This window comes from Eubalaena glacialis, chromosome 9 (genome assembly GCF_028564815.1).
Source record: "Eubalaena glacialis isolate mEubGla1 chromosome 9, mEubGla1.1.hap2.+ XY, whole genome shotgun sequence".
In the NCBI taxonomy this organism is placed as follows: domain Eukaryota; kingdom Metazoa; phylum Chordata; class Mammalia; order Artiodactyla; family Balaenidae; genus Eubalaena; species Eubalaena glacialis.
Window position 1 is genome coordinate 53,964,897 of NC_083724.1, and position 20,162 is coordinate 53,985,058.

At 40.9% G+C, this 20,162-nt stretch overlaps 1 protein-coding gene across 7 annotated transcripts in view; it reads left to right on the plus strand.

Moving 5' to 3' along the window:
• Positions 1-20,162, plus strand: part of SMARCA2 (SWI/SNF related, matrix associated, actin dependent regulator of chromatin, subfamily a, member 2) — a 191,005-nt gene that overhangs the window by 96,997 nt on the left and 73,846 nt on the right. For all 7 annotated transcript variants that reach the window (XM_061200381.1, XM_061200378.1, XM_061200379.1 and 4 more), the window contains 5 exons: positions 1,740-1,847; positions 2,474-2,560; positions 5,983-6,029; positions 8,332-8,498; positions 14,352-14,515. In XM_061200381.1, coding sequence (XP_061056364.1) covers positions 1,740-1,847; positions 2,474-2,560; positions 5,983-6,029; positions 8,332-8,498; positions 14,352-14,515 — 573 coding nt within the window. The remainder of the gene's footprint in view (positions 1-1,739; positions 1,848-2,473; positions 2,561-5,982; positions 6,030-8,331; positions 8,499-14,351; positions 14,516-20,162) is intronic.

The window sequence follows — 20,162 nt, forward strand, 5'->3', positions numbered from 1 at the left end:
TTCCACATTCAGGAAAGTGTGCACAAGCTGGCTGGCAGGGAGGCCCAGGTGAAGATGAACATCAGGGCAGAACTGGGAAACCTAAATGTCTCCGTGGTCATCCTTAGCATAGAGCTTAAGGAAGTCGAGTCTGGTTCGATCCTAACTGCACCATTAAATAGCTGCATCGTTTCAACCCAGTCACTTAACCTTTCTGATGCTCAGGTTCCTTATCTATAAAACTCGAACACCACTAAATGTAACCCTCCTACAGCTCTTGTGTAGTGAAATGGGAGAAGGCACATAAAGCATTTTTGCACGGGGCCTGGTCCATAGAAAGAACTCAATAATACTAGCCCTTGGTGTCATTTTTATCATTATGCTTGTTAAAGTCTGAAGTTGTTTAACATTTTTCTACACTGTGATCAAGTTTCGTGGAGAGTTAACAGCTCTTGAAAAAGTCGAAGTACTTTAAAAACATGCAGGATCAAGTCTGTGGAACACAAAGCCTGTACTAATAGTGCATCCTTATTTATTAAACTTGGAGATGTTTTTTCCACCCTGGCCAAGAAAGTCATTAAAAACTAAAACAAGTTTATGGCAGGTCACTTGCTTTTCTTAACTTTTCTGCAGAAGAATCCACCTTTCTCTAATCTGATTTGGTGCATCAAAACGAGTAGCAAAAGGCTATTAATTGCGGTTCTGGCTGGCCTGACAGGTTCCTTCTAAAGCAACAATCGAATGAATATTCAACTTCTCTTCATCTGTGACCTCCTCGCCCTGGCCCTCAGAGCTGAAAATAACCTGATCATTTTTAATCAGTTTGTTAAACATGAGGCAGCTTGCTGATTTGCTTTTAATCACATTCTGCAGATTTCTAGGCATTAATCTGATGTTTATTATGAAAATTTCACATTTGTATTCTGGGGATTTTTTTTAATAAAGAAAAACAATAATAGGAAATAACCAAGGCAGATTGTGTGCATTAGGAGCGTGCGAGAAGTATTGCAGGTGTGTATGAAACCACCAGCACATGAATTCCCTTTCACTGTTTTAAATTGGATTTTTCTGTTATTTCAAAATGGAAGCACATGAGGCCTTGCCTCTAAAGAAGATGGTCCTAAAGTTGCATCCAATTGTGGATTAATTCCTCTCCTTTGCCTGTTATCCTCACTAGGGTAGTATCCTCTCATCCTTCAAAAGCAGAGGGTAATTACATTTAGTCAACCTAGGGCTCTTATGAATCTCCTTTTCAGATCAGTATTGGGGGTAGCCACCTAGGACCATTTAAAAAATGTTTTCCAAAGAAAATCAGAGGTTATTGGCCGAGCACTGTTTTTCCTAAAACTGTTCTGTTCATAGGAAAGGAGGTCTAGGTGGGAAGCAGAGGAAATACTATTAAAAAAAAGAAAAGAAAATACTCTGTATTGAACGTCTTTGAATTTGAACAGTTTGCCAGCCTCTCTCTCTCTCAAATATGGAACAAGTCAAGAAATTTCCGAAAACATGACCCTAGTGTCAATGGTCAATGACATACAACCTTTTGAAGGTCCCTACAGTATAATGGTACCTTTAGTAGTGATGACTGTGGTCCTCTCCATCACTACCACCCCCCCACCCAACCCCCGCCGTGAATCCAAGAGGGGGGAAGAGAGATACCTTTGTGGTTCCAGGAGTGCCACCAGCAGCCATGTCTCAACAGTCTTCTTAGAACAGGCACCTTCTCTCTCCTGCTCTACTTACTGTTCTTTTTTCCCCAGGTTGAATATGTGATCAAGTGTGACATGTCAGCTCTGCAGAAGATTCTGTATCGCCATATGCAAGCCAAAGGGATCCTCCTCACAGACGGTTCGGAGAAAGATAAGAAGGTACGTTGCGGAAGATGTTGCAACTCAAGGTGCTGCCATGTATCTTCTTGGGGCTGTGACACTGGATACTCGTAGGAAACATCCCTGCTAATGCTGATTTGTCGAAGCAAATTACTGGGCTGTTTTTGGAGCTATTGTTGCTGCCAAAGAAAATCTCTTAGCCTCTTACCTGCAAACTGCATAGGAGCAGTTAGAAACGAACCCATCTTGGTGTTCATATCACCAAAATAGTTAGCTCTGCACATGTCAGTTCTGCACGGAATATATCTGCCTAAGGGTGTGGTGGCATTATGGAAGGTTTCACAATCCAGTTTCATTCCCTGGGCATCTGTTCCATGCTTCTAGGGAATAGACAGCTGTGAATCCTAGCGAATAGACAGTTATTTCTCAAAGCCATCCACTGGGCATAATTCCCTCCTCTAGGATAAGTTAGTCACAAGGAAGACGTTATATCTAATTCAGAAACAAGTATGTAATAGTAACAGGAACTTTGGACCACAAGAGCTGTCGGTTACCGAGAAGACCTATGGCCCTTTGCTGTTTCTATAGAAGCCTATTTATTTTTAAATGGGAAATATCTGATCAATTAATAACTTCTATTTTCACTCTCCTCTACTTGTTCTTAGGGGAAAGGAGGCGCTAAGACACTTATGAACACTATCATGCAGTTGAGAAAAATCTGCAATCACCCATATATGTTTCAGCACATTGAGGTAGGTCTGCGTTCTCTGTCGTGACCCTGGTCCTTGCTGTGCTATTCCTACTAATACTACATAGACAAATTTTTTTAATAAAAAATAAAAGAGGGTTAAAACGTGTGGAAGTTGAAACAACATGGTCTGATAGCTTGAAGAGCAGAATTAACAAACATGAATTTTCTGGTTATGGATTCTCATTGGCACCAGACACTTGAGCATCTGGAACTTTATAACCAGGAGTTTCAAGTAGTGAGAAAATGCTGTAAGCTATGGCTCATTATGTGGGTTTGGGTAGGTGCTGTGAAATGCCTTGTTATAGTAGGAGCTCCGAAATGGAAGATAATGATAAATGCATCCAGCTTCCTCAGAAGGATGCTGTGAAAAATATTAAAATAATGTATTTATACCCGTTGAACAGAAAGATGTTCTCTGTAAAAGTCACTGACTTTAGTCTGTTACTTAGATTTGTATTTTTCCTTTCTGGCCTCTTTCATGACAGTGTAGATACAGGCTTTTATCCTGAGGCTCTGGTCTCTAGGAAGCTATTTTTAGGGGAGAGGACATATTCTGCCCTGTTCGCTACATGTGAATGAGTTTCCTAAATTGACAGTTTCACCCCGGTAGGAGCCATTGACTTGAGCAGGAAGGTAAAGGAGCCACAATTGTAGCCTCCACTTTTCAATGTTGCCGCAGATGCATATGGTCCTGGCGGCAGTTATTTGCCAGGGCACTGCTTACTTTCCACTACAGATGAGCAGGAGGCATGGGGCAAGTCACTGCAGGCTCCGTGTTTGCACCAGCTTATTAACAAATAAATAAATAGAAGGTTCTAGGAATTTAACTTTCAGGAGCATATTCCTGGAAATGAGACTGAAATATTCTTGACTTTGAAGATTATTTTTTTCTTCCTTGTTTTTGGTAATCGCGCTTGTTAGGTGACAGTATATATTGCACCTCTATCCCTATCCTGGAGTCCTATCCCACCTGTGGTGGGAAATTAGAAAAACTCCTGACATTGTTGTTGCCTTAGGGACAGGCAACCCTTCCTTTATAGAGTAAAAAGCCCTCGATATAAGTAAAATGACAACAGCAACAACAGTAAAAGGAAGGAAGGAAGGAAGCAAAGAAAGAAGGAAGAAAGGGAGGGAGGGAGGGGAAGGTCCCACCAACAAGCCTATTTAGACGCATAGTAGGAGAATCCACTGTGTGGTAATAAGTCTATACCCCAGGTCACTTTTTTTTTTTTTTTTTTTTAAATGCTGGCTGTCAGGCACTACTGACTTTTATTTTTTATTTATTTATATATATATATATATATTTATTTATTTATTTATTTATTTATTTTTGGCTGTGTTGGGTCTTCGTTTCTGTGCGAGGGCTTTCTCTAGTTGCGGCAAGCGGGGGCCACTCTTCATCGCGGTGCGCGGGCCTCTCACTGTTGCGGCCTCTCTTGTTGCGGAGCACAGGCTCCAGACGCGCAGGCTCAGTAGTTGTGGTGCACGGGCCTAGTTGCTCCGCGGCATGTGGGATCTTCCCAGACCAGGACTCGAACCTGTGTCCCCTGCATTAGCAGGCAGATTCTCAACCACTGCGCCACCAGGGAAGCCCCCAGGTCACTTTTAACTGTGACTTGGTGTAAGTCACTCATAGTTACTTGACTTGTCATCAGATGGTAATAGATTATAGGACTGGCAGGGGCATAAGCTTTAAAAAAAAAAAAAAATATGAAGTGTCTGGTAAACCAGTAATGTGATAAATGGGCTGTAAGGTATCCATGAATTCGTGGGGGGTACATGTTGGGTTGGAGGAGCCAAAAAAAAAAAGATCTAATGATGAAAATGATTGGGGTCATGTCAGGTTAACCTGTCACCCACCATCTTATTTTTCCTAAAAATAATTTTAATATATTTACTTTGTAAAAGTATAGCGGAGTTTGCGGACTTAGAAATTATGAAAATTAGGTGTCAATCTTAACTTCATTTTGGTTATCGTACCAAAATGAACCTTTGAGACACACTGGGCCATGTCAGGAAGAGAGAGGATGTCAAGCTTCTGTCTGGAGCACCTGGGGAGGGGAGGGGGGGATCAAAGAAGCTAAGTCTAAGGAACATGTCCTCCTTTGCCTGCACATTGACATTTTAAGTAGCAGTCAGTAGAAAGACAGACTTTGATTCGCAATTTTTTTAATGTAAAAAACTTTCAGGAGCACATTCCTGGAAATGAGACCCACAGTTATTTGCCAAGGTATCACAGTTGTGAACCAGAGACGGTGTGTGCATTTTGCTTTTGTCTTCGTTTTGTTTGCTTACACACCCTTTGTTCATACTAGAAACCTAGTCTCTGGATTGGGCTCACTGCCTCCCTGGGGATCTTCAAACCAGAGAAATGAAAGCAGTGTTTTTAAAATGCTGCTGATACCTGACCTTATCACCATCTATCAACACATACCATCTGAGAGACGGATGAGACCTAAATCTCTAGTCAGGAATGGCACCTGTAGAGACGAAAGGGTAGGCTTGGAGTCAGGGTAGGGTTTTTGGCTGAGGTCCATTGGCGTTAATTTTGCCTGCAGGGCAGCGTCCGGAGGGGCTGGGCCTACCATAAATGGTGAACATGTTCGGGAGCAAAGCCCAAAGGGAAGATCTGGTCCCCTTGGAGGAAAGCTTCAGTGATCCGGGAAGGAAGGGGAGCAGAGAAGGGAGACAGCTGGTGGTTAATGTGAAGGTGTGACGTGTTCTCCTCCCCACAGATGGTCTCCCTTCCCATAGAGAAGGAATGCGAAAATCACATGGAGAACAGCAACTTATTTCTTCCACAGAATCAGTGAGGAGGGAATTCTGTAATTAAGTTCTGTGTTTTAAAAGTGGAAGCAGGTCACCTGAAGGGTGGTATACATTTAGAGCCTTATTTATACTACAGAAAAGCACAGTATGGAAGGGATGTTAGGATTCCACCAAACTAAGATTTACAGTATGTAGTACATAAATAATCATTACTTTTACTGTTAAATATTTCCACAGTGTATTTATGTGTATATATTAATCTTGATTTGCTTGTATTAAGCTCTTCCTCTAGTCTAGACTCTAAGCTCCTTGGAGTAGCTACTTCATTTTTTTCTGGATTCCCAGTACCTGCCTACCACAGCCCTGGGCCAGTCAACACTTAATCACTGTTTGATGAGTGAACTAGCCCTATCATCTCAGTATGAGAGTCTAGAGACTTGCAGACTTACGGGGTACATTTCTGACAGAACTATAGTCTGAATTCAAAGACTTTGAGTTTCTGGTTCATTGTATAACGAGTGTTTCCTTACTTATTCATTATTTTATTTAACTGTGCTCTAGAAATAGATAGGATGACCTCACTAATAGAATAATCATTAAGTTAATAATTACAGATCCGTTTTTTAGAATCATTTTCTTCTCTCTCTTTTAAAGGAATCCTTTGCTGAACACCTGGGCTATTCAAATGGGGTCATCAATGGGTAAATCTTAATTTTTTTTTTCTTCCAAAAAATAGTTTGTTGGTCCTCCCTAACTTTTCTCTCTGAAGTGTTTCCTATCACACAAATACATACTGCCAGCCTCCTCAGCCCTCCTCTCTCCTCAGCAGAGAGTACAGAAGTTGTTAACCAAAATGATATCAGCATTCCCTTTTACTTTACTGGCATAAATTACCACATGCCTTGAGCAAGTGGCTATTCAAAGGACATAGATCTCCTTTAATAGACTTTACAGTGTCCTAGTGTTCTAAAAACGTTGTCAGAGCTTCAAAGGGTTGTTACTTATAACCAATAGTGTAGCTTGAGCTCAAAGCGAATTTACCATATGAAGTCTCAAGTTGATATTTAACGTTAACGTGTATGAGAGGAAAATGTCTCATCTGCTATACATATATACACCTTGACAGTAATTTGTTAGCCTATGGTCTGTATAAGAAATAATTTTTCATTAGCAGTGGACATTGAAGAGACGCATGCCTGCAACACAACAAAACAGAATGTTGCATTAATAGAAAGTCTCTGTTTTGCTTGTGTGGTACCAGGGAAATTTTTATTATTAGGATAAAGGGGTCAATTCTTGGATCCCAAGGGCAGACTGTGTTGCTGGACTAAGATCCAGGAATTGGAAGCCATCCAAACCAATGCCACCAGGCTCTCCTTTGTCTCTCCTTTTCTCCTTTTCTCTCGGTCCTTTGTTCACTCCTGGTGCCATCAGGTTGGCCAGGGTTGCATATTGAAAACATGGCCTCAGGGGGTGTTTGGAGGACAGTTCTCAGAGTAGGGGATGGATGTTGGGAAGACTTACACTTGAAAATGTCTGTTCTATGTGTCATAAAATCAACTACCAATGATACGTTTCAGTATTATAGACTAGACTGCACATGCACTGGGGAGTTTTCCCAACAACATCACCCCTACAACTAAGTTTTAATAATATGACACATCCCTGTTGATAAAGAGGAGAGTGGTTTCTTGTGGAGGAGAAGAGCTCTACTTTAACTCACTAACATTCTTCTCTATCTGACAGCACTCCATCATCGTATTATTTAATGTGAATTTCTATGTAAGCCAGGATTGTGTCCCCTCCCCAATCCATTCTTCACAGTGTACATGGTGATCTTTTAAAAAGATGTCATATCTCATCACCCCCCTGTTTAAAACCCATCATTGGCTTTCTGTTGCACTTAAAACTAAAACTAATAGAGCCCTACAGGATCTGTCCCCGCTCCCACCCTCTTCATCTCTGCTCTCATCTCCCAGCATCCCCCTCTGCCCCCCCGACTTAAGCTTAAGCCACACACACCATTTTTTCAATTCTTTAGACTCACCAGGCTCTTTTACTCCTCAGGGCCTTTGCACATACTCTTCCACTTCCTGGAATCTCCTCCTCTCCACTCCTAAGCCCACCTTTTTCACCTGGCTGCCTTTTGCTCTTTATTTCAGGTTTTAGCTAAACTGTTAGCTCTTTAGCAGGTCACCTTTGATGCTCTAAACCAGTGGCTGCCAAATTCTTTTCTGCAAAGGGCCAAATCTCAAATGTTTTCACCTTTGCTGGGCAAAAAGTCTCTGTCGCACCTGCTCAACTTTGCCATGGTAGCTTGAAAGCAGGCCATAGGCAAACAGAAATGAGTGAGCCTGGCTGTGTTCCAATAAAACTTTATTTACAAAAACAGACAGCAGTCCAGGGGCTGATGTTTGGCCAAGCACTGCTCTAATGTAAAGAAGATGTCACATGTTGCTATGAGCGCTCATAGCAACTTACTATTTTTCTTTTTCGGACTTATCACAAGTTGTTAATTACCCATTTGGAAGGCAGGGATTCTATTTTGCTTATACACATGCCCAGCAGTGTGCCTGGCACATAGTAGGTGCTCAGTAAGTATTTCAATGAATCTTAAGTGCCCTAAATTAGTAATTTTATGTACTTAATAAGTAGGGATTTAAGGAAATGACAACATATACATATATGCATGTGTAGGAAAGAGAGAGGGAGAGAGTCAAAGTATTAGGTTTCCTTTTCTTTCTAGAAACTGTCATCATACCTAGAGTATATAATATACTTTTTATGGGTTTTCTAGAAATATATTTTATTTTTTCCATGCAATAGTCTCAGTTGCTTTGGAGTGGATACTCATTCACTCATTCATTCATCCATTCATTCATTCTGTAGTTATTTATTGAATGTTTACTATGCACAAGGCACTATATGAAAAGCAAAGCTCTACTGGATCCTTCAAGAAGACAGCAGTAATACTGTCTTCTTGTTTTGCATTTTTGGGTTCAGGGCTGAGCTGTATCGGGCCTCAGGAAAGTTTGAGCTACTTGATCGTATTCTGCCAAAATTGAGAGCGACTAATCACCGCGTGCTGCTTTTCTGCCAGATGACGTCTCTCATGACCATCATGGAGGATTACTTTGCTTTTCGGAACTTCCTTTACCTGCGCCTTGATGGTAAGTGTGTAAGGAATTAGGCTCTGAAGCCACACAACCCAGAGTGCAGGGATAATGGGCACTCAGATCCAATTCCAATCTCAGCCAAAAGGAGGGGTAAAATTCTTGAAGAATTAACTAGCAGGGTGGGGTGCAGCTTCTCTAGACAGCAGTCTTTATATCCTCCAGCTTAAAATAAGCTGAAATTATTTGTGCTGCTGTTTATCCCACATACAAACCAATACAAATGGAGTTAGAATCACTTATAAGTACCACAATTAAAATAAACCAAACTAAACTAAAATTTAAAAACTCTCCTTGCCCTTAGGCTTGTCTGTTACCTGTGCACCATATAGAATATTTTGATAAGCCTTTAGCTTTCTCTGTGAAGGCATATTTTAAGGGGATAAAGGCTATGACTCCTTTCTTCAGTGACACTGTAGTAGTTCATTTAGGATTATATCTATCGTTAAAGCTTCTCTCTTTTTCTAAATAGAACATATCTACATGCTACGTTAAGAGATAGGGCTTCACTGTTTCCTGGATTTTGCAAACTATGTAGAATATTGGCCTGATTTTAAGAGTGAAATTTAAATACCATGTCCTTAAAAAATTAGTCAGAAAATATGAATGGAAGAAAATACGAATTTAGGGATACTTCCTAAATTGCTATATGATTTCGATGGCAGCTGTAGCATTTCAGAGATTAAAGATATCAAAATTTTCATACTATGGCAGGGGGTAACATTTTCAGAGAGTGGTTAAGTAGGAATAGGAGCTGATTTACAGGCAGGCTGGTGTTGAATTCCTGCACGGTGTTACTAATAGCAATTTTTATCCAGTGCAATATTCAAGTTATGGTCAAATGGGAAATTTAAAGTTTATGTTCCATTAAAAGGTGTTGTTTTATTTTCAATCCAACATTTTCTCCCCCTTTTGCCATGAATTAGATATAACTGGATATTTACCAACCTCGGACCTGCCATATGTTCGCTTACTTGAGTTTTTAAGTGAATTCTCTATATGGTGTACCTCTTAGGGCCTTATTAACTTTTAAATTAATTATACCTCTGACAGACTTGATTTTTTTTAAATCTTTTTGCCTCTCCTCCTTAAAGTCACTGAAAACAGAAGAATAGTTAAGTCAATGTTAATTCTGAATTCATGACACAGTTACGTCAACCACAGTCTATCTTTTGGCAAATCTGCCTTGTGTCTCATCTTCTGACCTGATGCATTGGTTCCTCCCTCTCTGTGAGGGGTAAGTTCAGCCTTCCGTCAGCATTCTTCCTTTGAAAGGCAAGCCCTCCTTCACTGCTGCTTGAGTGAGCGGGGTGGCGGGGCGGGGCGGCAGCCAACTCTATTTTCCCTGGATGTACAGCCCCCCACAGGTGTCCTGTAGAACTGTTGTTTACTACTCTGTGGCATTTCGTTTGGAATCTCAGCTCTCTTGGGACTGTGACCTTGGAATGTTCGAGTCTGGGAAACTGGCAAGAAGTGATTTCCTTGAAACAAATCTCTCTAATGTGTTCTTACCAGCTTGAGAGAGTGTCTTTATTTTTATTTAATTTTTAAAAATGTTTTGGCTGCGTTGGGTCTCCGTTGCTGTGCGCGGGCTTTCTCTAGTTGCGGAGAGGGGGGGCTACTCTTCGTTGCGGTGCAGGGGCTTCTCACTGCGGTGGCTTCTCTTGTTGCAGAGCTCGGACTCTAGGCGCCCGGGCTTCAGTGGTTGTGGCTCGTGGGCTCTAGAGCGCAGGCTCAGTAGTTGTGGTGCATGGGCTTAGTTGCTCCGAGGCATGTGGGATCTTCCCGGAGCAGGGTTCGACCCCGTGTCCCCTGCATTGGCAGGCGGATTCTTAACCACTGCGCCACCAGGGAAGTCCCGAGAGAGTATCTTTAATATTCTGTTGGTTGCTGTCCTTATTGTTATTAATCATAATAGTCATAAAAGCTAATGTTTATGGAAGACCTACTACATGTGGGATGCCAGGCTAAGCACTTCATGTGCATTATTAATTTAATTTTCTCAACAAACAAGCTTCTGTTATCCCCTTCTTACCAGGTACGAATATGATCCCATTTAACAGATGTGAAAACAGAGGTTTAGAGAGATGAGTTAACTTGCCATAGGTTACACATGAAGCAAATGGTGAAATCAAGTTCTAACTTAGATGTCTCTGATTCGAAATTAGTTTAGAATCAGTTTTAGCAAATCCAGCAAGATTTATTCCATCTCTGAAAATGCAGGTTGCTTTCCTAGAGACATTTGAAGACTGATTTTGAACTGAATTCAAAAATTGTAAGTTGGTTGATTGAAAATGACCAGGCCATTTCAAGAGAATGTGCTACTCACTGATCCTACCATCAAAGGCCTTACCGTTAGGTTGGAGGAGGCAAGTAAGCAAGTTCCATTAAGTGTTACAGATGTCATTGAGAAGGCTGCATGGGCTTCTACCTGGAAGAAACAGCAGCCATTTGTTCTGGGATTAGAGAGAATTGATGGCAAACAGTCGACATACACATGGATAAATTGGTACACACACTGCCAGCTGTACCACCCTCCGGCTACACCCCCTTAACCCAGTTGTTAAAATGACTTCAGATTTTCATTGCTGAATTTGATGTCCCAGATTTTTGACCTCAGGGGAAAAAAAATTTGATGACAGTTAAGTAGATTTTTTTCTGCAGAGATTATGGTTGCATGAATAGATTTAACTACGATTCCATTATAGTCTTTGTTTTCACTGGAAATGATTTTTGAGTGAGAGCAAGTGATGAAGTTACATCCCAGAAGACAACATTTTCCAAAAGCAGCTGAAACTAAGTTAAAGTGAGTAATCATGAAAGCCAGGCAGTGTGTTCCTTCTGGCAAAATCTGCAGTTTTCAACACAGTTGCCCTTACTATTAATTGTATGCTTGGTTATGTTCTACATTAAAGCCTATAAGAACGTGGACTTGATACACTTTAAATCCTGTGCCCACCTACAAACAGCATTTCTTTGGCTGGGGCTAAACCCTGACACAGTAGTTTGACTCTCCTTGAGCAGTGTCCCAAAGATTGCTGATGAACAGCAGAGATCTTGGCTTGGAGAACCTTTGACTAATGGAAATGGTAACCCAGCAAATTCTGAACCTTGTAATGAGAAATGCCATAGCTTTTCATGAAAAGTGATTCAATCATATTTTTTCCTGGCTTTATAATTTGTCAAGTTCCAAGCTACATATACGATTTAAATACACACCAGATAATATGGTCCATCTGTTTGCTTGAGGTGTCTAGCATAGGGCCTAAAAACTCTTTTGACCAGATAATTTTGATATCCCTTTTGTTTTTCAGTGCTTTATTTTTCATTTAGGGTTATTTCATCCCAAGTAGGCATATCCACTAATTAGTTTTATTTATATCTTAATGCATGTGATTGTTAACTGATTATTTTTCAGTTCAGTGGATCAAAAGTGAACTTCTACGCTCAGAGTATATAGATGCACAGTTTTTGTACCCTGATGTCAGAAAATAGATACAGTTGGTCCCTCGTCCCTCAGTATCCAAGGTGGGGGCTTGGTTCCAGGAACCCCACAAATACCAGAATCTGCAGATGCTCAAGCCCCTAATATAAAACAGTGTAGTTGGACTTCCCCGGCGGTCCCGTCGTTAAGGCTCTGCCTTCCAATGCATGGGGCGCAGGTTTGATCCCTGGTCGGGGAACTAAGATTCCACATGCCATGCAGTATGGCCAAAAATTAAAAAAACAAACAAACAAGCAAAAATACCAGTGTAGTATTTGCCATATAATCTATGCACATCCTCCCATGTACTTTAAATCATCTCTAGATTACTTATGATACCTAGAGAGGAGAAGATGGTGGAAGAGTAAGACGTGGAGATCACCTTCCTCCCCACAGATACATCAGAAATACTTATGATACCTAATACAATGTAAAGGCTATGTAAATAGTTGCTGGTGCTTGGCAAATTCAAATTATGCTTTTTTGGAACTTTCTGGAATTCTTAATTTGGAATTCGGAGTACTTTTGATCCAAACTTTTTTAATTTGGAATACTTTTGATCCACTGTTGGTTGAATCCCTGGATGATGCACAACCCATAGGTACAAAGGGACGATTGTACCATTATCTCTGGGAACTCCTTCTTTCCCCATTTTGGAAGTGTTTGCTTTTTTTGTTTGTTTGTTTGTTTCTTTGGCTTTTCCTTCACTTTAAGGCAGAGGGTAAATATGTGAACCAGTAATCTATGTGAGTAATTTTTTTAAAAAATCATTGCACCTGGGCAAATGATGTAGCAAAATGGTTTCATGATAGACCAGAACGTGTCTTCCATTAGCATCATGAACAGGTAGTTCATCGTGATCTCAGAAAGCCAATTCTGAAAGTAAGAGAAAAAAAGGCACCACGTGTTTGAAACCTCGTTTAACAAAACACATTTCATGTTCCTCCCCACAAATCTAAATTCTTACAATTCATCATTGCAGGATTTGACCAGGTTGCAAAACTTGAAATCTGATTTGGAAAGTAGAATGAGCTCTAAAGAACATTGCTTCATTGAATGGGGACTCCCAAAGCCCCTTGTTTCTAATCCCCGTTTGCTATATTCAGGAATGTTCTTTTTCCCTCCTCAGGAGGGTACTTACTATTTTTATTAATATGAAAAACAGATCTCCCCATGTTTGGGAACTTGAACCTCCACAGTAACTCGATTCCATTAGCTGGAGTCACTTAGATGTTTTAATCCTCTGAAATAAATTGCCGGTATATTTTCATCGTTAAAAAAAGAACACCATGTAGAAATAATATTTGTACAGCAGGCGGTTAGGGACTATCATGTAACATACATATATATGTCCCAACAGCCTAAGACCTTTTTCAAAACTCTGCAGCTACACTTTTCTGGTGAAATATATTCAGATGGAATATGGCAGGTTTTTTTCCTTTCCACAATGCAGTTCATGAAATGGCCAAGTAAATACATTACAGATACATTGTATGTGATTGAGGGGCTGATTTGGGATGCAAGTCTGGGTACCTTGGTGCCCTAAAAGTGAGTACCATTCTCTGGAGTTTCATACTCTCTGCTTAGTCACTATTTTGGAGTCTCATCAGACACCATGGGGTGAGCCATCGCCAGGTGTATTACATGCTGCTTTGTATGGTTATAGTTTATAACTCAGCAGAGCAGAATGTCAACATGAGAAACCAACTGAGAGATTCCTTTTTTTTTTTTTTGAGTTATTTTGGCTTCAAGTCTTGCTAACAAGGATAAAAATATTCCATTCACATTTTATGTTTTTACCAGCAGGATCATGCTCAGTAGCCATCTGAATGGTAAAATATAGTAGAAATAGATTTACTTTTGTTTCCATTCTCTTGGGCATGAACAAGTCCTCACTCTAAAGCCTATTGGCAAAGTAGCTTTAAGCCATCATGATCATCCTTTTAGGCACGTGTGTGTGTGTGTGTGTTAAATTATTTGGTGTTTTCAAGCATAAAAATAAATTCAGAAAATGTTTCCACCAAGTTTTAGGTTAACATAAGAATGTTATAGGATATGTAAGTTTCACAGATGCCCAGTCAGAATGTTTAAACTCTTTTCAACATTTTGGAACCATGAGTAGTAGACAGAGTATTCCTTCTTAATTAGAGAAAAGTCTCTTACTATCTCTCTATTTGTTTAATTTTTTTTTTTTAATTGCAAGATGTTCAAAGTTCCTTTCAAAAGTGCAAAACCCTTAGGGGATTTCCTCACCAATACTAAGAGGATTCTGAGTCTGTTTCTCAAGGAAGCAGGCCTTTTTGTCTAGCTCTGTGCCATTTTCAGACAGGAGTTAATTGTCAAATTTATTTTTCTTATCCCCTCAGGCACCACCAAGTCTGAAGATCGTGCTGCTTTGCTGAAGAAATTCAACGAACCTGGGTCCCAGTATTTCATTTTCTTGCTGAGCACAAGAGCTGGAGGCCTGGGCTTAAATCTCCAGGCAGCTGATACCGTGGTCATCTTTGACAGCGACTGGAATCCCCATCAGGTGTGCATGTCTCTGACTTGGGGGCCCAGGCCTCCCTTCTGGAGAGGAACTAAAAGACTAGCAGTTCCCTCCCTCATACACATTTATGGGGCAGAGCACATTTCTAAACGAGTGGACCATTTCCTCAAAGGGAAAATAGCCCAGCACATTATTATGGCTGTTTTCTTATCTCCCTTGGAACATAGATATTGAGATCTCTTACACACGCCTTTGGTGTACCTTGGAAGAGTTCAAGTTTGGGGGACAAAGACTCAAGTTTCTGCCTAGTTTTAAACCACCCCCCCCACCCCCCTACCCCGTCTCCTGGGATTGCCGCTGAGCAAAGCATATTTGGTTAAGGATAAATCAAAAATGTTCCAAGATAAAAACAACAAAAAACAGCTAACATTTATTGGATCCTCACTCTGTGCCAGCCTCTTTTTGGTCATTGCTTCACTCAGTTTTCACAGCATCCCTGTGAGTTTGTTAATATTACTCTTTGCATCTTTATAGTCAAGGAAAATGAGTCCCAGGAAGCTTTATGTAACTTCCCCAAGGTCAAACGATTTGTATATATTAGGTAGTCTTTTATTCTGTGTGTTTTATTTAAAATCATTACCAAAAAATATTCTATTCTGTACACCTGAAGCGTTGTAAATACTTCAGTTTTTAAAAATGCATAGAAAAAAGTATTCTGTGGAGCATCTACTACTAAGTCCTCTTAGGCAGGTAACTTTAAGAGTTTATCCTTTTAAAGGAGTATTTTGATTATTAACAAACAAACAAACAAATAGATTAGGCCCCTTGTGGCACAGTTTCCTTACATTAGTCTGGGAGGTAGTACTACACCTGCCTGTAAGATATTGGGTGGAATGATATTCGTGAGGATGAGATTCACATTGGAACAAATGTGTATTCAAAATAGTAAAAAGGAGAACTGCAGCTCTCACATAGGAAGGTGAATTCTACATCAGCTTAACCTGGGCTCCCCCCTGTACGTTGGTCTCCTCGACTGTAAATATGCAGAATCATACCGTCTCACTAGGTTGTTGTGAAGATTGGATGGAAAAGGCTTACAGAAGTTGTTTTTGGCAGGAAGTGGGATTCAGGGATACATTAGAATTATGAGGGAGCTTTTAAAACACAGCCATGCCTGCTTCTCATTCCCTGCCACCCTGCCCTTAATTTTGTAGGGTCTTCTCACCTCTATAGACTGTGTAGACCTCTCTATACACAAGCTCCCAGGAGATTCAGATGCAGGTTTTCTCGCATAGCTGGAGAGCCCTGATTTAAAGAATAAAGTGGTGGTTCCAAACCTTTGGGTGTCCACCAGCAGCGACCACTGCATGTGCCAACCAGTCATTCTCTCTAGGCGAAGACATTAAAGTCGAGTTCCTATTGAAATGTTCTGACCTTGAAAAGGGTTGCAGGCGACCAGCATAAAGTATACCAGTCTCCAGGAAATATTTTTACATACCTTATATATTTTTATGTCCCACATTGCATTCCAAAGCCCAGGTAGAATTCATATTCCTATGAGAGACCTGCAGTTTTCCTTTTGCCATGGTGATTCAGTGTCTGTTCCACAAACATTTACTGAGGGGTTGTTATTGCCACAGGCCCTGAGCTAGGCTGGGTATCTAGGGAAGGAATGTGTGATTCCCCTCCTCCCGGGATGCTCAATGTGGTTGGATGTTTAGATTACCCTCCTTGCTGCTGCCTAAATCTTCATTGAGAAACAGTAACCTGTGTATAGGTGAATGGTGAGTTCACTAGGTTTTATCTTCTCTGGTAAACATTTCTGTGGTGTCTCAGTTGTTCACCTTCATTGGCACAGTGCTAATGCTAAGGGACCAAGGAAATCACTGCTTCTGGAATTGCTAGTTTACCATGAGAAAGGATGCTGAGACATCTATGCATCTCTCTCTGTCTCTCTCTGCTTCCCTGTGTCTGTCTGTCTGTCTGTCTGTCTCTCTTTCTCTCATACGCATACACTTTTATGACCAGTAGGTGAAAGCAGAACTCTAGAATCAAAGTTAATTACATGCATACCCAACAGTTCAGTTTTCACTGCATGTTATCTAAAATTTAGGCGATAAAACACCGAACCCCACATTTCCTCTGGTCTAATTTACCATAAATTTCTCACACTGGGCCATATATTTCTGCAGGTATATATGTATCTGCCATAGGTGGATTCACTTCCACCTGATATGGTCATCTAGACTGACCAGAGTTTTTCATGCCTGTCACTTAAACATGGCCATTAGTTTGGGCAAATTTTTTTTTTCATTTTTGGAAATAAGTGATCTTAGACTGATAAAGATGAACACTGATTTTTCATTTAAAAGGTAGGAGAACTAACTTTTATTAAACGACGACTCTACCAGATACCATGAGGCACTTTGCATACCTCATTTCAGGTAATCCTCAAAGTATTTTACACATAAGGAAACCCGTCAATATTAACTTGCCCAGAAACACAGCCAGGATTCACAGCCATGTCTGTCTGGGTTTGGGTTTGAATCCTGGCTCTGGGCTCTTTCTACCCTGTACTCCTGCATAAATGTTGCCCCCAAGTAAAATTTGTAGAGTTCTTTTTACCATGTTGGCTTCAGCATGCATTGAAAATTTCTTTTTCTGTAATTATTCTTTATTATGTTGTATCAAAATTAACACACATGGATGAAATAGGGTTTATTTGACATAGGTTGACAGATTGAAGATACAGGCCTTAAAGTTGCTAACTGGAGGTCGCTGCTAAAGTCAAAGATAGAACATATGAATGTAGAATTAGCACTAAAACCCCTCGGGATTATCAGGACTCTCATTCCCAAACTGTTATGAGAAACATGGGTTGGCACCTTATTTTATTCATTTTAACCCATGAAGCTGGAGCTGTGTTGTTATCACAGAATGATCAACCACACAGTTACTTTGGAGGTCCTTTTCTCAGGCTGTGTTCTTGTCTTCAGCTATAATCACACCTAAATCAGTATGATGGGCTTTCAGACCACTGAGACCTCAGAATTGATGAATAATCCATTCAGTGATTACAACGCTTCTTTCTTTGTCGTAATACCTTCCCCCCATTTTTGGCTTAGGGGCCCACAGGCTTACCTTGTGTAAACTTCTTCAGCCTAGAAATAGTCATTTTTGCTATTTTTCAAATAGATAGATCATCTTACATTAAGGTTTTTTTGTTTTGTTTTTTGGGTTTGCTTGTTTGTTTGTTTATTTTGGCTGTGTCGGGTCTTAGTTGCGGCCCGCGGGATCCTTTGTTGAGACATGCGAGATCTTTCGTTGTGGCCCACGGACTTCTCTCTAGTTGTGGCGTGCGGGTTTTCTCCCTCTAGTTGTGGCACGTGGGGTCCAGAGCACGCGGGCTCTGTAGTTTGCTGCACGCAGGCTCTCTTGTTGAGGCGCACGAGTTCAGTAGTTGTGGTACGCAGGCTTAGTTGCCCTGCGGCACGTGGGATCTTATTTCCCCAACCAGGGATCGAACCTGCGTCTCCTGCATTGGAAGGCAGATTCTTTACCACTGGACCACCAGAGAAGTCCCTAGATAGATCATCTTAAACATACCAAAAAAACACCACTGCTGCCACCACCACCAAAAAAAAACAAAAAAACTAATTGCTGTAAGCACCCAAGGGTTCAAGACCTTGTTACCCTGTTGGTAGATGGTCCATGCCCTCTACTTCCTCACCTAGCATATTCTGCCGCCACCTGTACCTTAGTGTTTTGTGGGTTATCAGCATCTTCTAGGACAGGGGTCAGCAAACTGCAACCCAGGGCTGAGTCTGGCCCGCAATCTGAGTTTGGACCACCTGCAAGCAAAGAATGGTTCTCACATTTAAAAGTATAAAAATGTAAATTGAAAAAGAAAGGAAAACGATTATCAGCCTCTTGGTGAGAACAGTCGCTCAGTGTTTGCTCTTGGCCGAGATAGCCTGGACTATTTACCACTGGGCCCATTCTGGAAGCAGTGTGTGACCCCTTTTCTAGGAAATAATCAGGAGGTTGATGACACAGAACTTGCCAGCGTGGCCACTGCTCAGCCATCCTGAGGAAGATGTGTGGAGAGAGATGACTGAGCTTGGGGCTCGAAAAGAAAATGAAGTTTAGGGTTTCCACGCCGCCCCCCCCCGCCGCCCCCCCCTTTGGATTTTAATGATCCACCTCACTTTCTCCTCTTTGGAAAATAATCTAATTTGGATGAGTCCCAGCTGTATACATGGTTCAGCTCTCCCATATTTATAGTCACTTCTTCAAATATCTTCTGAGGAAAAACTTTTGCCTACTTAGTCATTTAATTGTAAAGGTCCCTGCAGCACAGACAGGTCTCCTGGGCAGACTTCGGCCTGTTTTCTCCTTGTGCTGTCTAGGTGACCAAGAAACTCATCTGGTCAAGACGATGGGCTTACAGCTGTAGCAGGGTATCAGCTCTGTGCAAAAGAGGGTGCCAGGGATGCAGGATACAGGGGACAGACCTTTGCCCTAAAGATGTACACGGATCTAATGGGGGACACGTGGAAACAGCTAATTAGCATTGGAGAGATCATTACCTGGACCAGAATGAACAAAAGTGATGTACCAAGAAGTTTTTATGGCATAGCCTTAAGATTAGGTAACTCTACTTCATAGCTTTATGACGGTTTTTATTTAAAGATTTCATTAAAACCTTATTTTTTTTATTATAAGAGTAATATACATTCAAAGCAGAAAAAAATTGCCAAACCACATGAAAGTAAAATGAAGAAAATTTAATAACACCTATAATCTTCCCCCCCCCCCCCAATTATTAATTTATTTATTTATGGCTGTGTTGGGTCTTCGTTTCTGTGCGAGGGCTTTCTCTAGTTGTGGCAAGCGGGGGCCACTCTTCATCGCGGTACGCGGGCCTCTCACTATCGCGGCCTCTCCCGTTGCGGAGCACAGGCTCCAGACGCGCAGACTCAGTAATTGTGGCTCACGGGCCCAGTTGTTCCACGGCATGTGGGATATTCCCAGACCAGGGGTCGAACCCGTGTCCTCTGCATTGGCAGGCAGATTCTCAACCACTGCGCCACCAGGGAAGCCCAACACCTATAATCTTAATACCTGAAGATATAAACATTATTAGCTTCTTGGTATTTGTCCTTCCTGCCTTTTCTTGGTATAGATAAATTTATGCACATAAGATCATAATGTACATACTCATATATAACTTGTAGTTTTCACTTATTATAGCTTTATGATGTGTCATTAAGTTTTCTTAATGAGAGTATAATTTTTAATGTACCATGTTGTATATACATAAAGTAAAAAACTGTGATTTATTTAACCAATCTGTTATTGTTGAATGTTTACTTAATTCTGCTTTTTTAAAAAACCATTATAAATAATATATAATGCTGAGAGGTGCATCCTTACTGTAAGTCTTTGTGCATATCCATGATTATTCCCGTAGGATACCTTTCCAAGAAGTGAAGTTTCTGAGTCAGGGGCCATACCCAGTTTCAACACTTTTGATACATAGTGCTAAATTTCTATCCCCTCAGAGTTGTCCACTTTACTACTCCACTAGCAATCCTTTTCATTCCCCAAACTAAAGATTGAGTCTTTGATGGAATTAGATCCCAGGAAATTTGCTACATGGGCAATCATTGCATGAACAGTGTGTGTT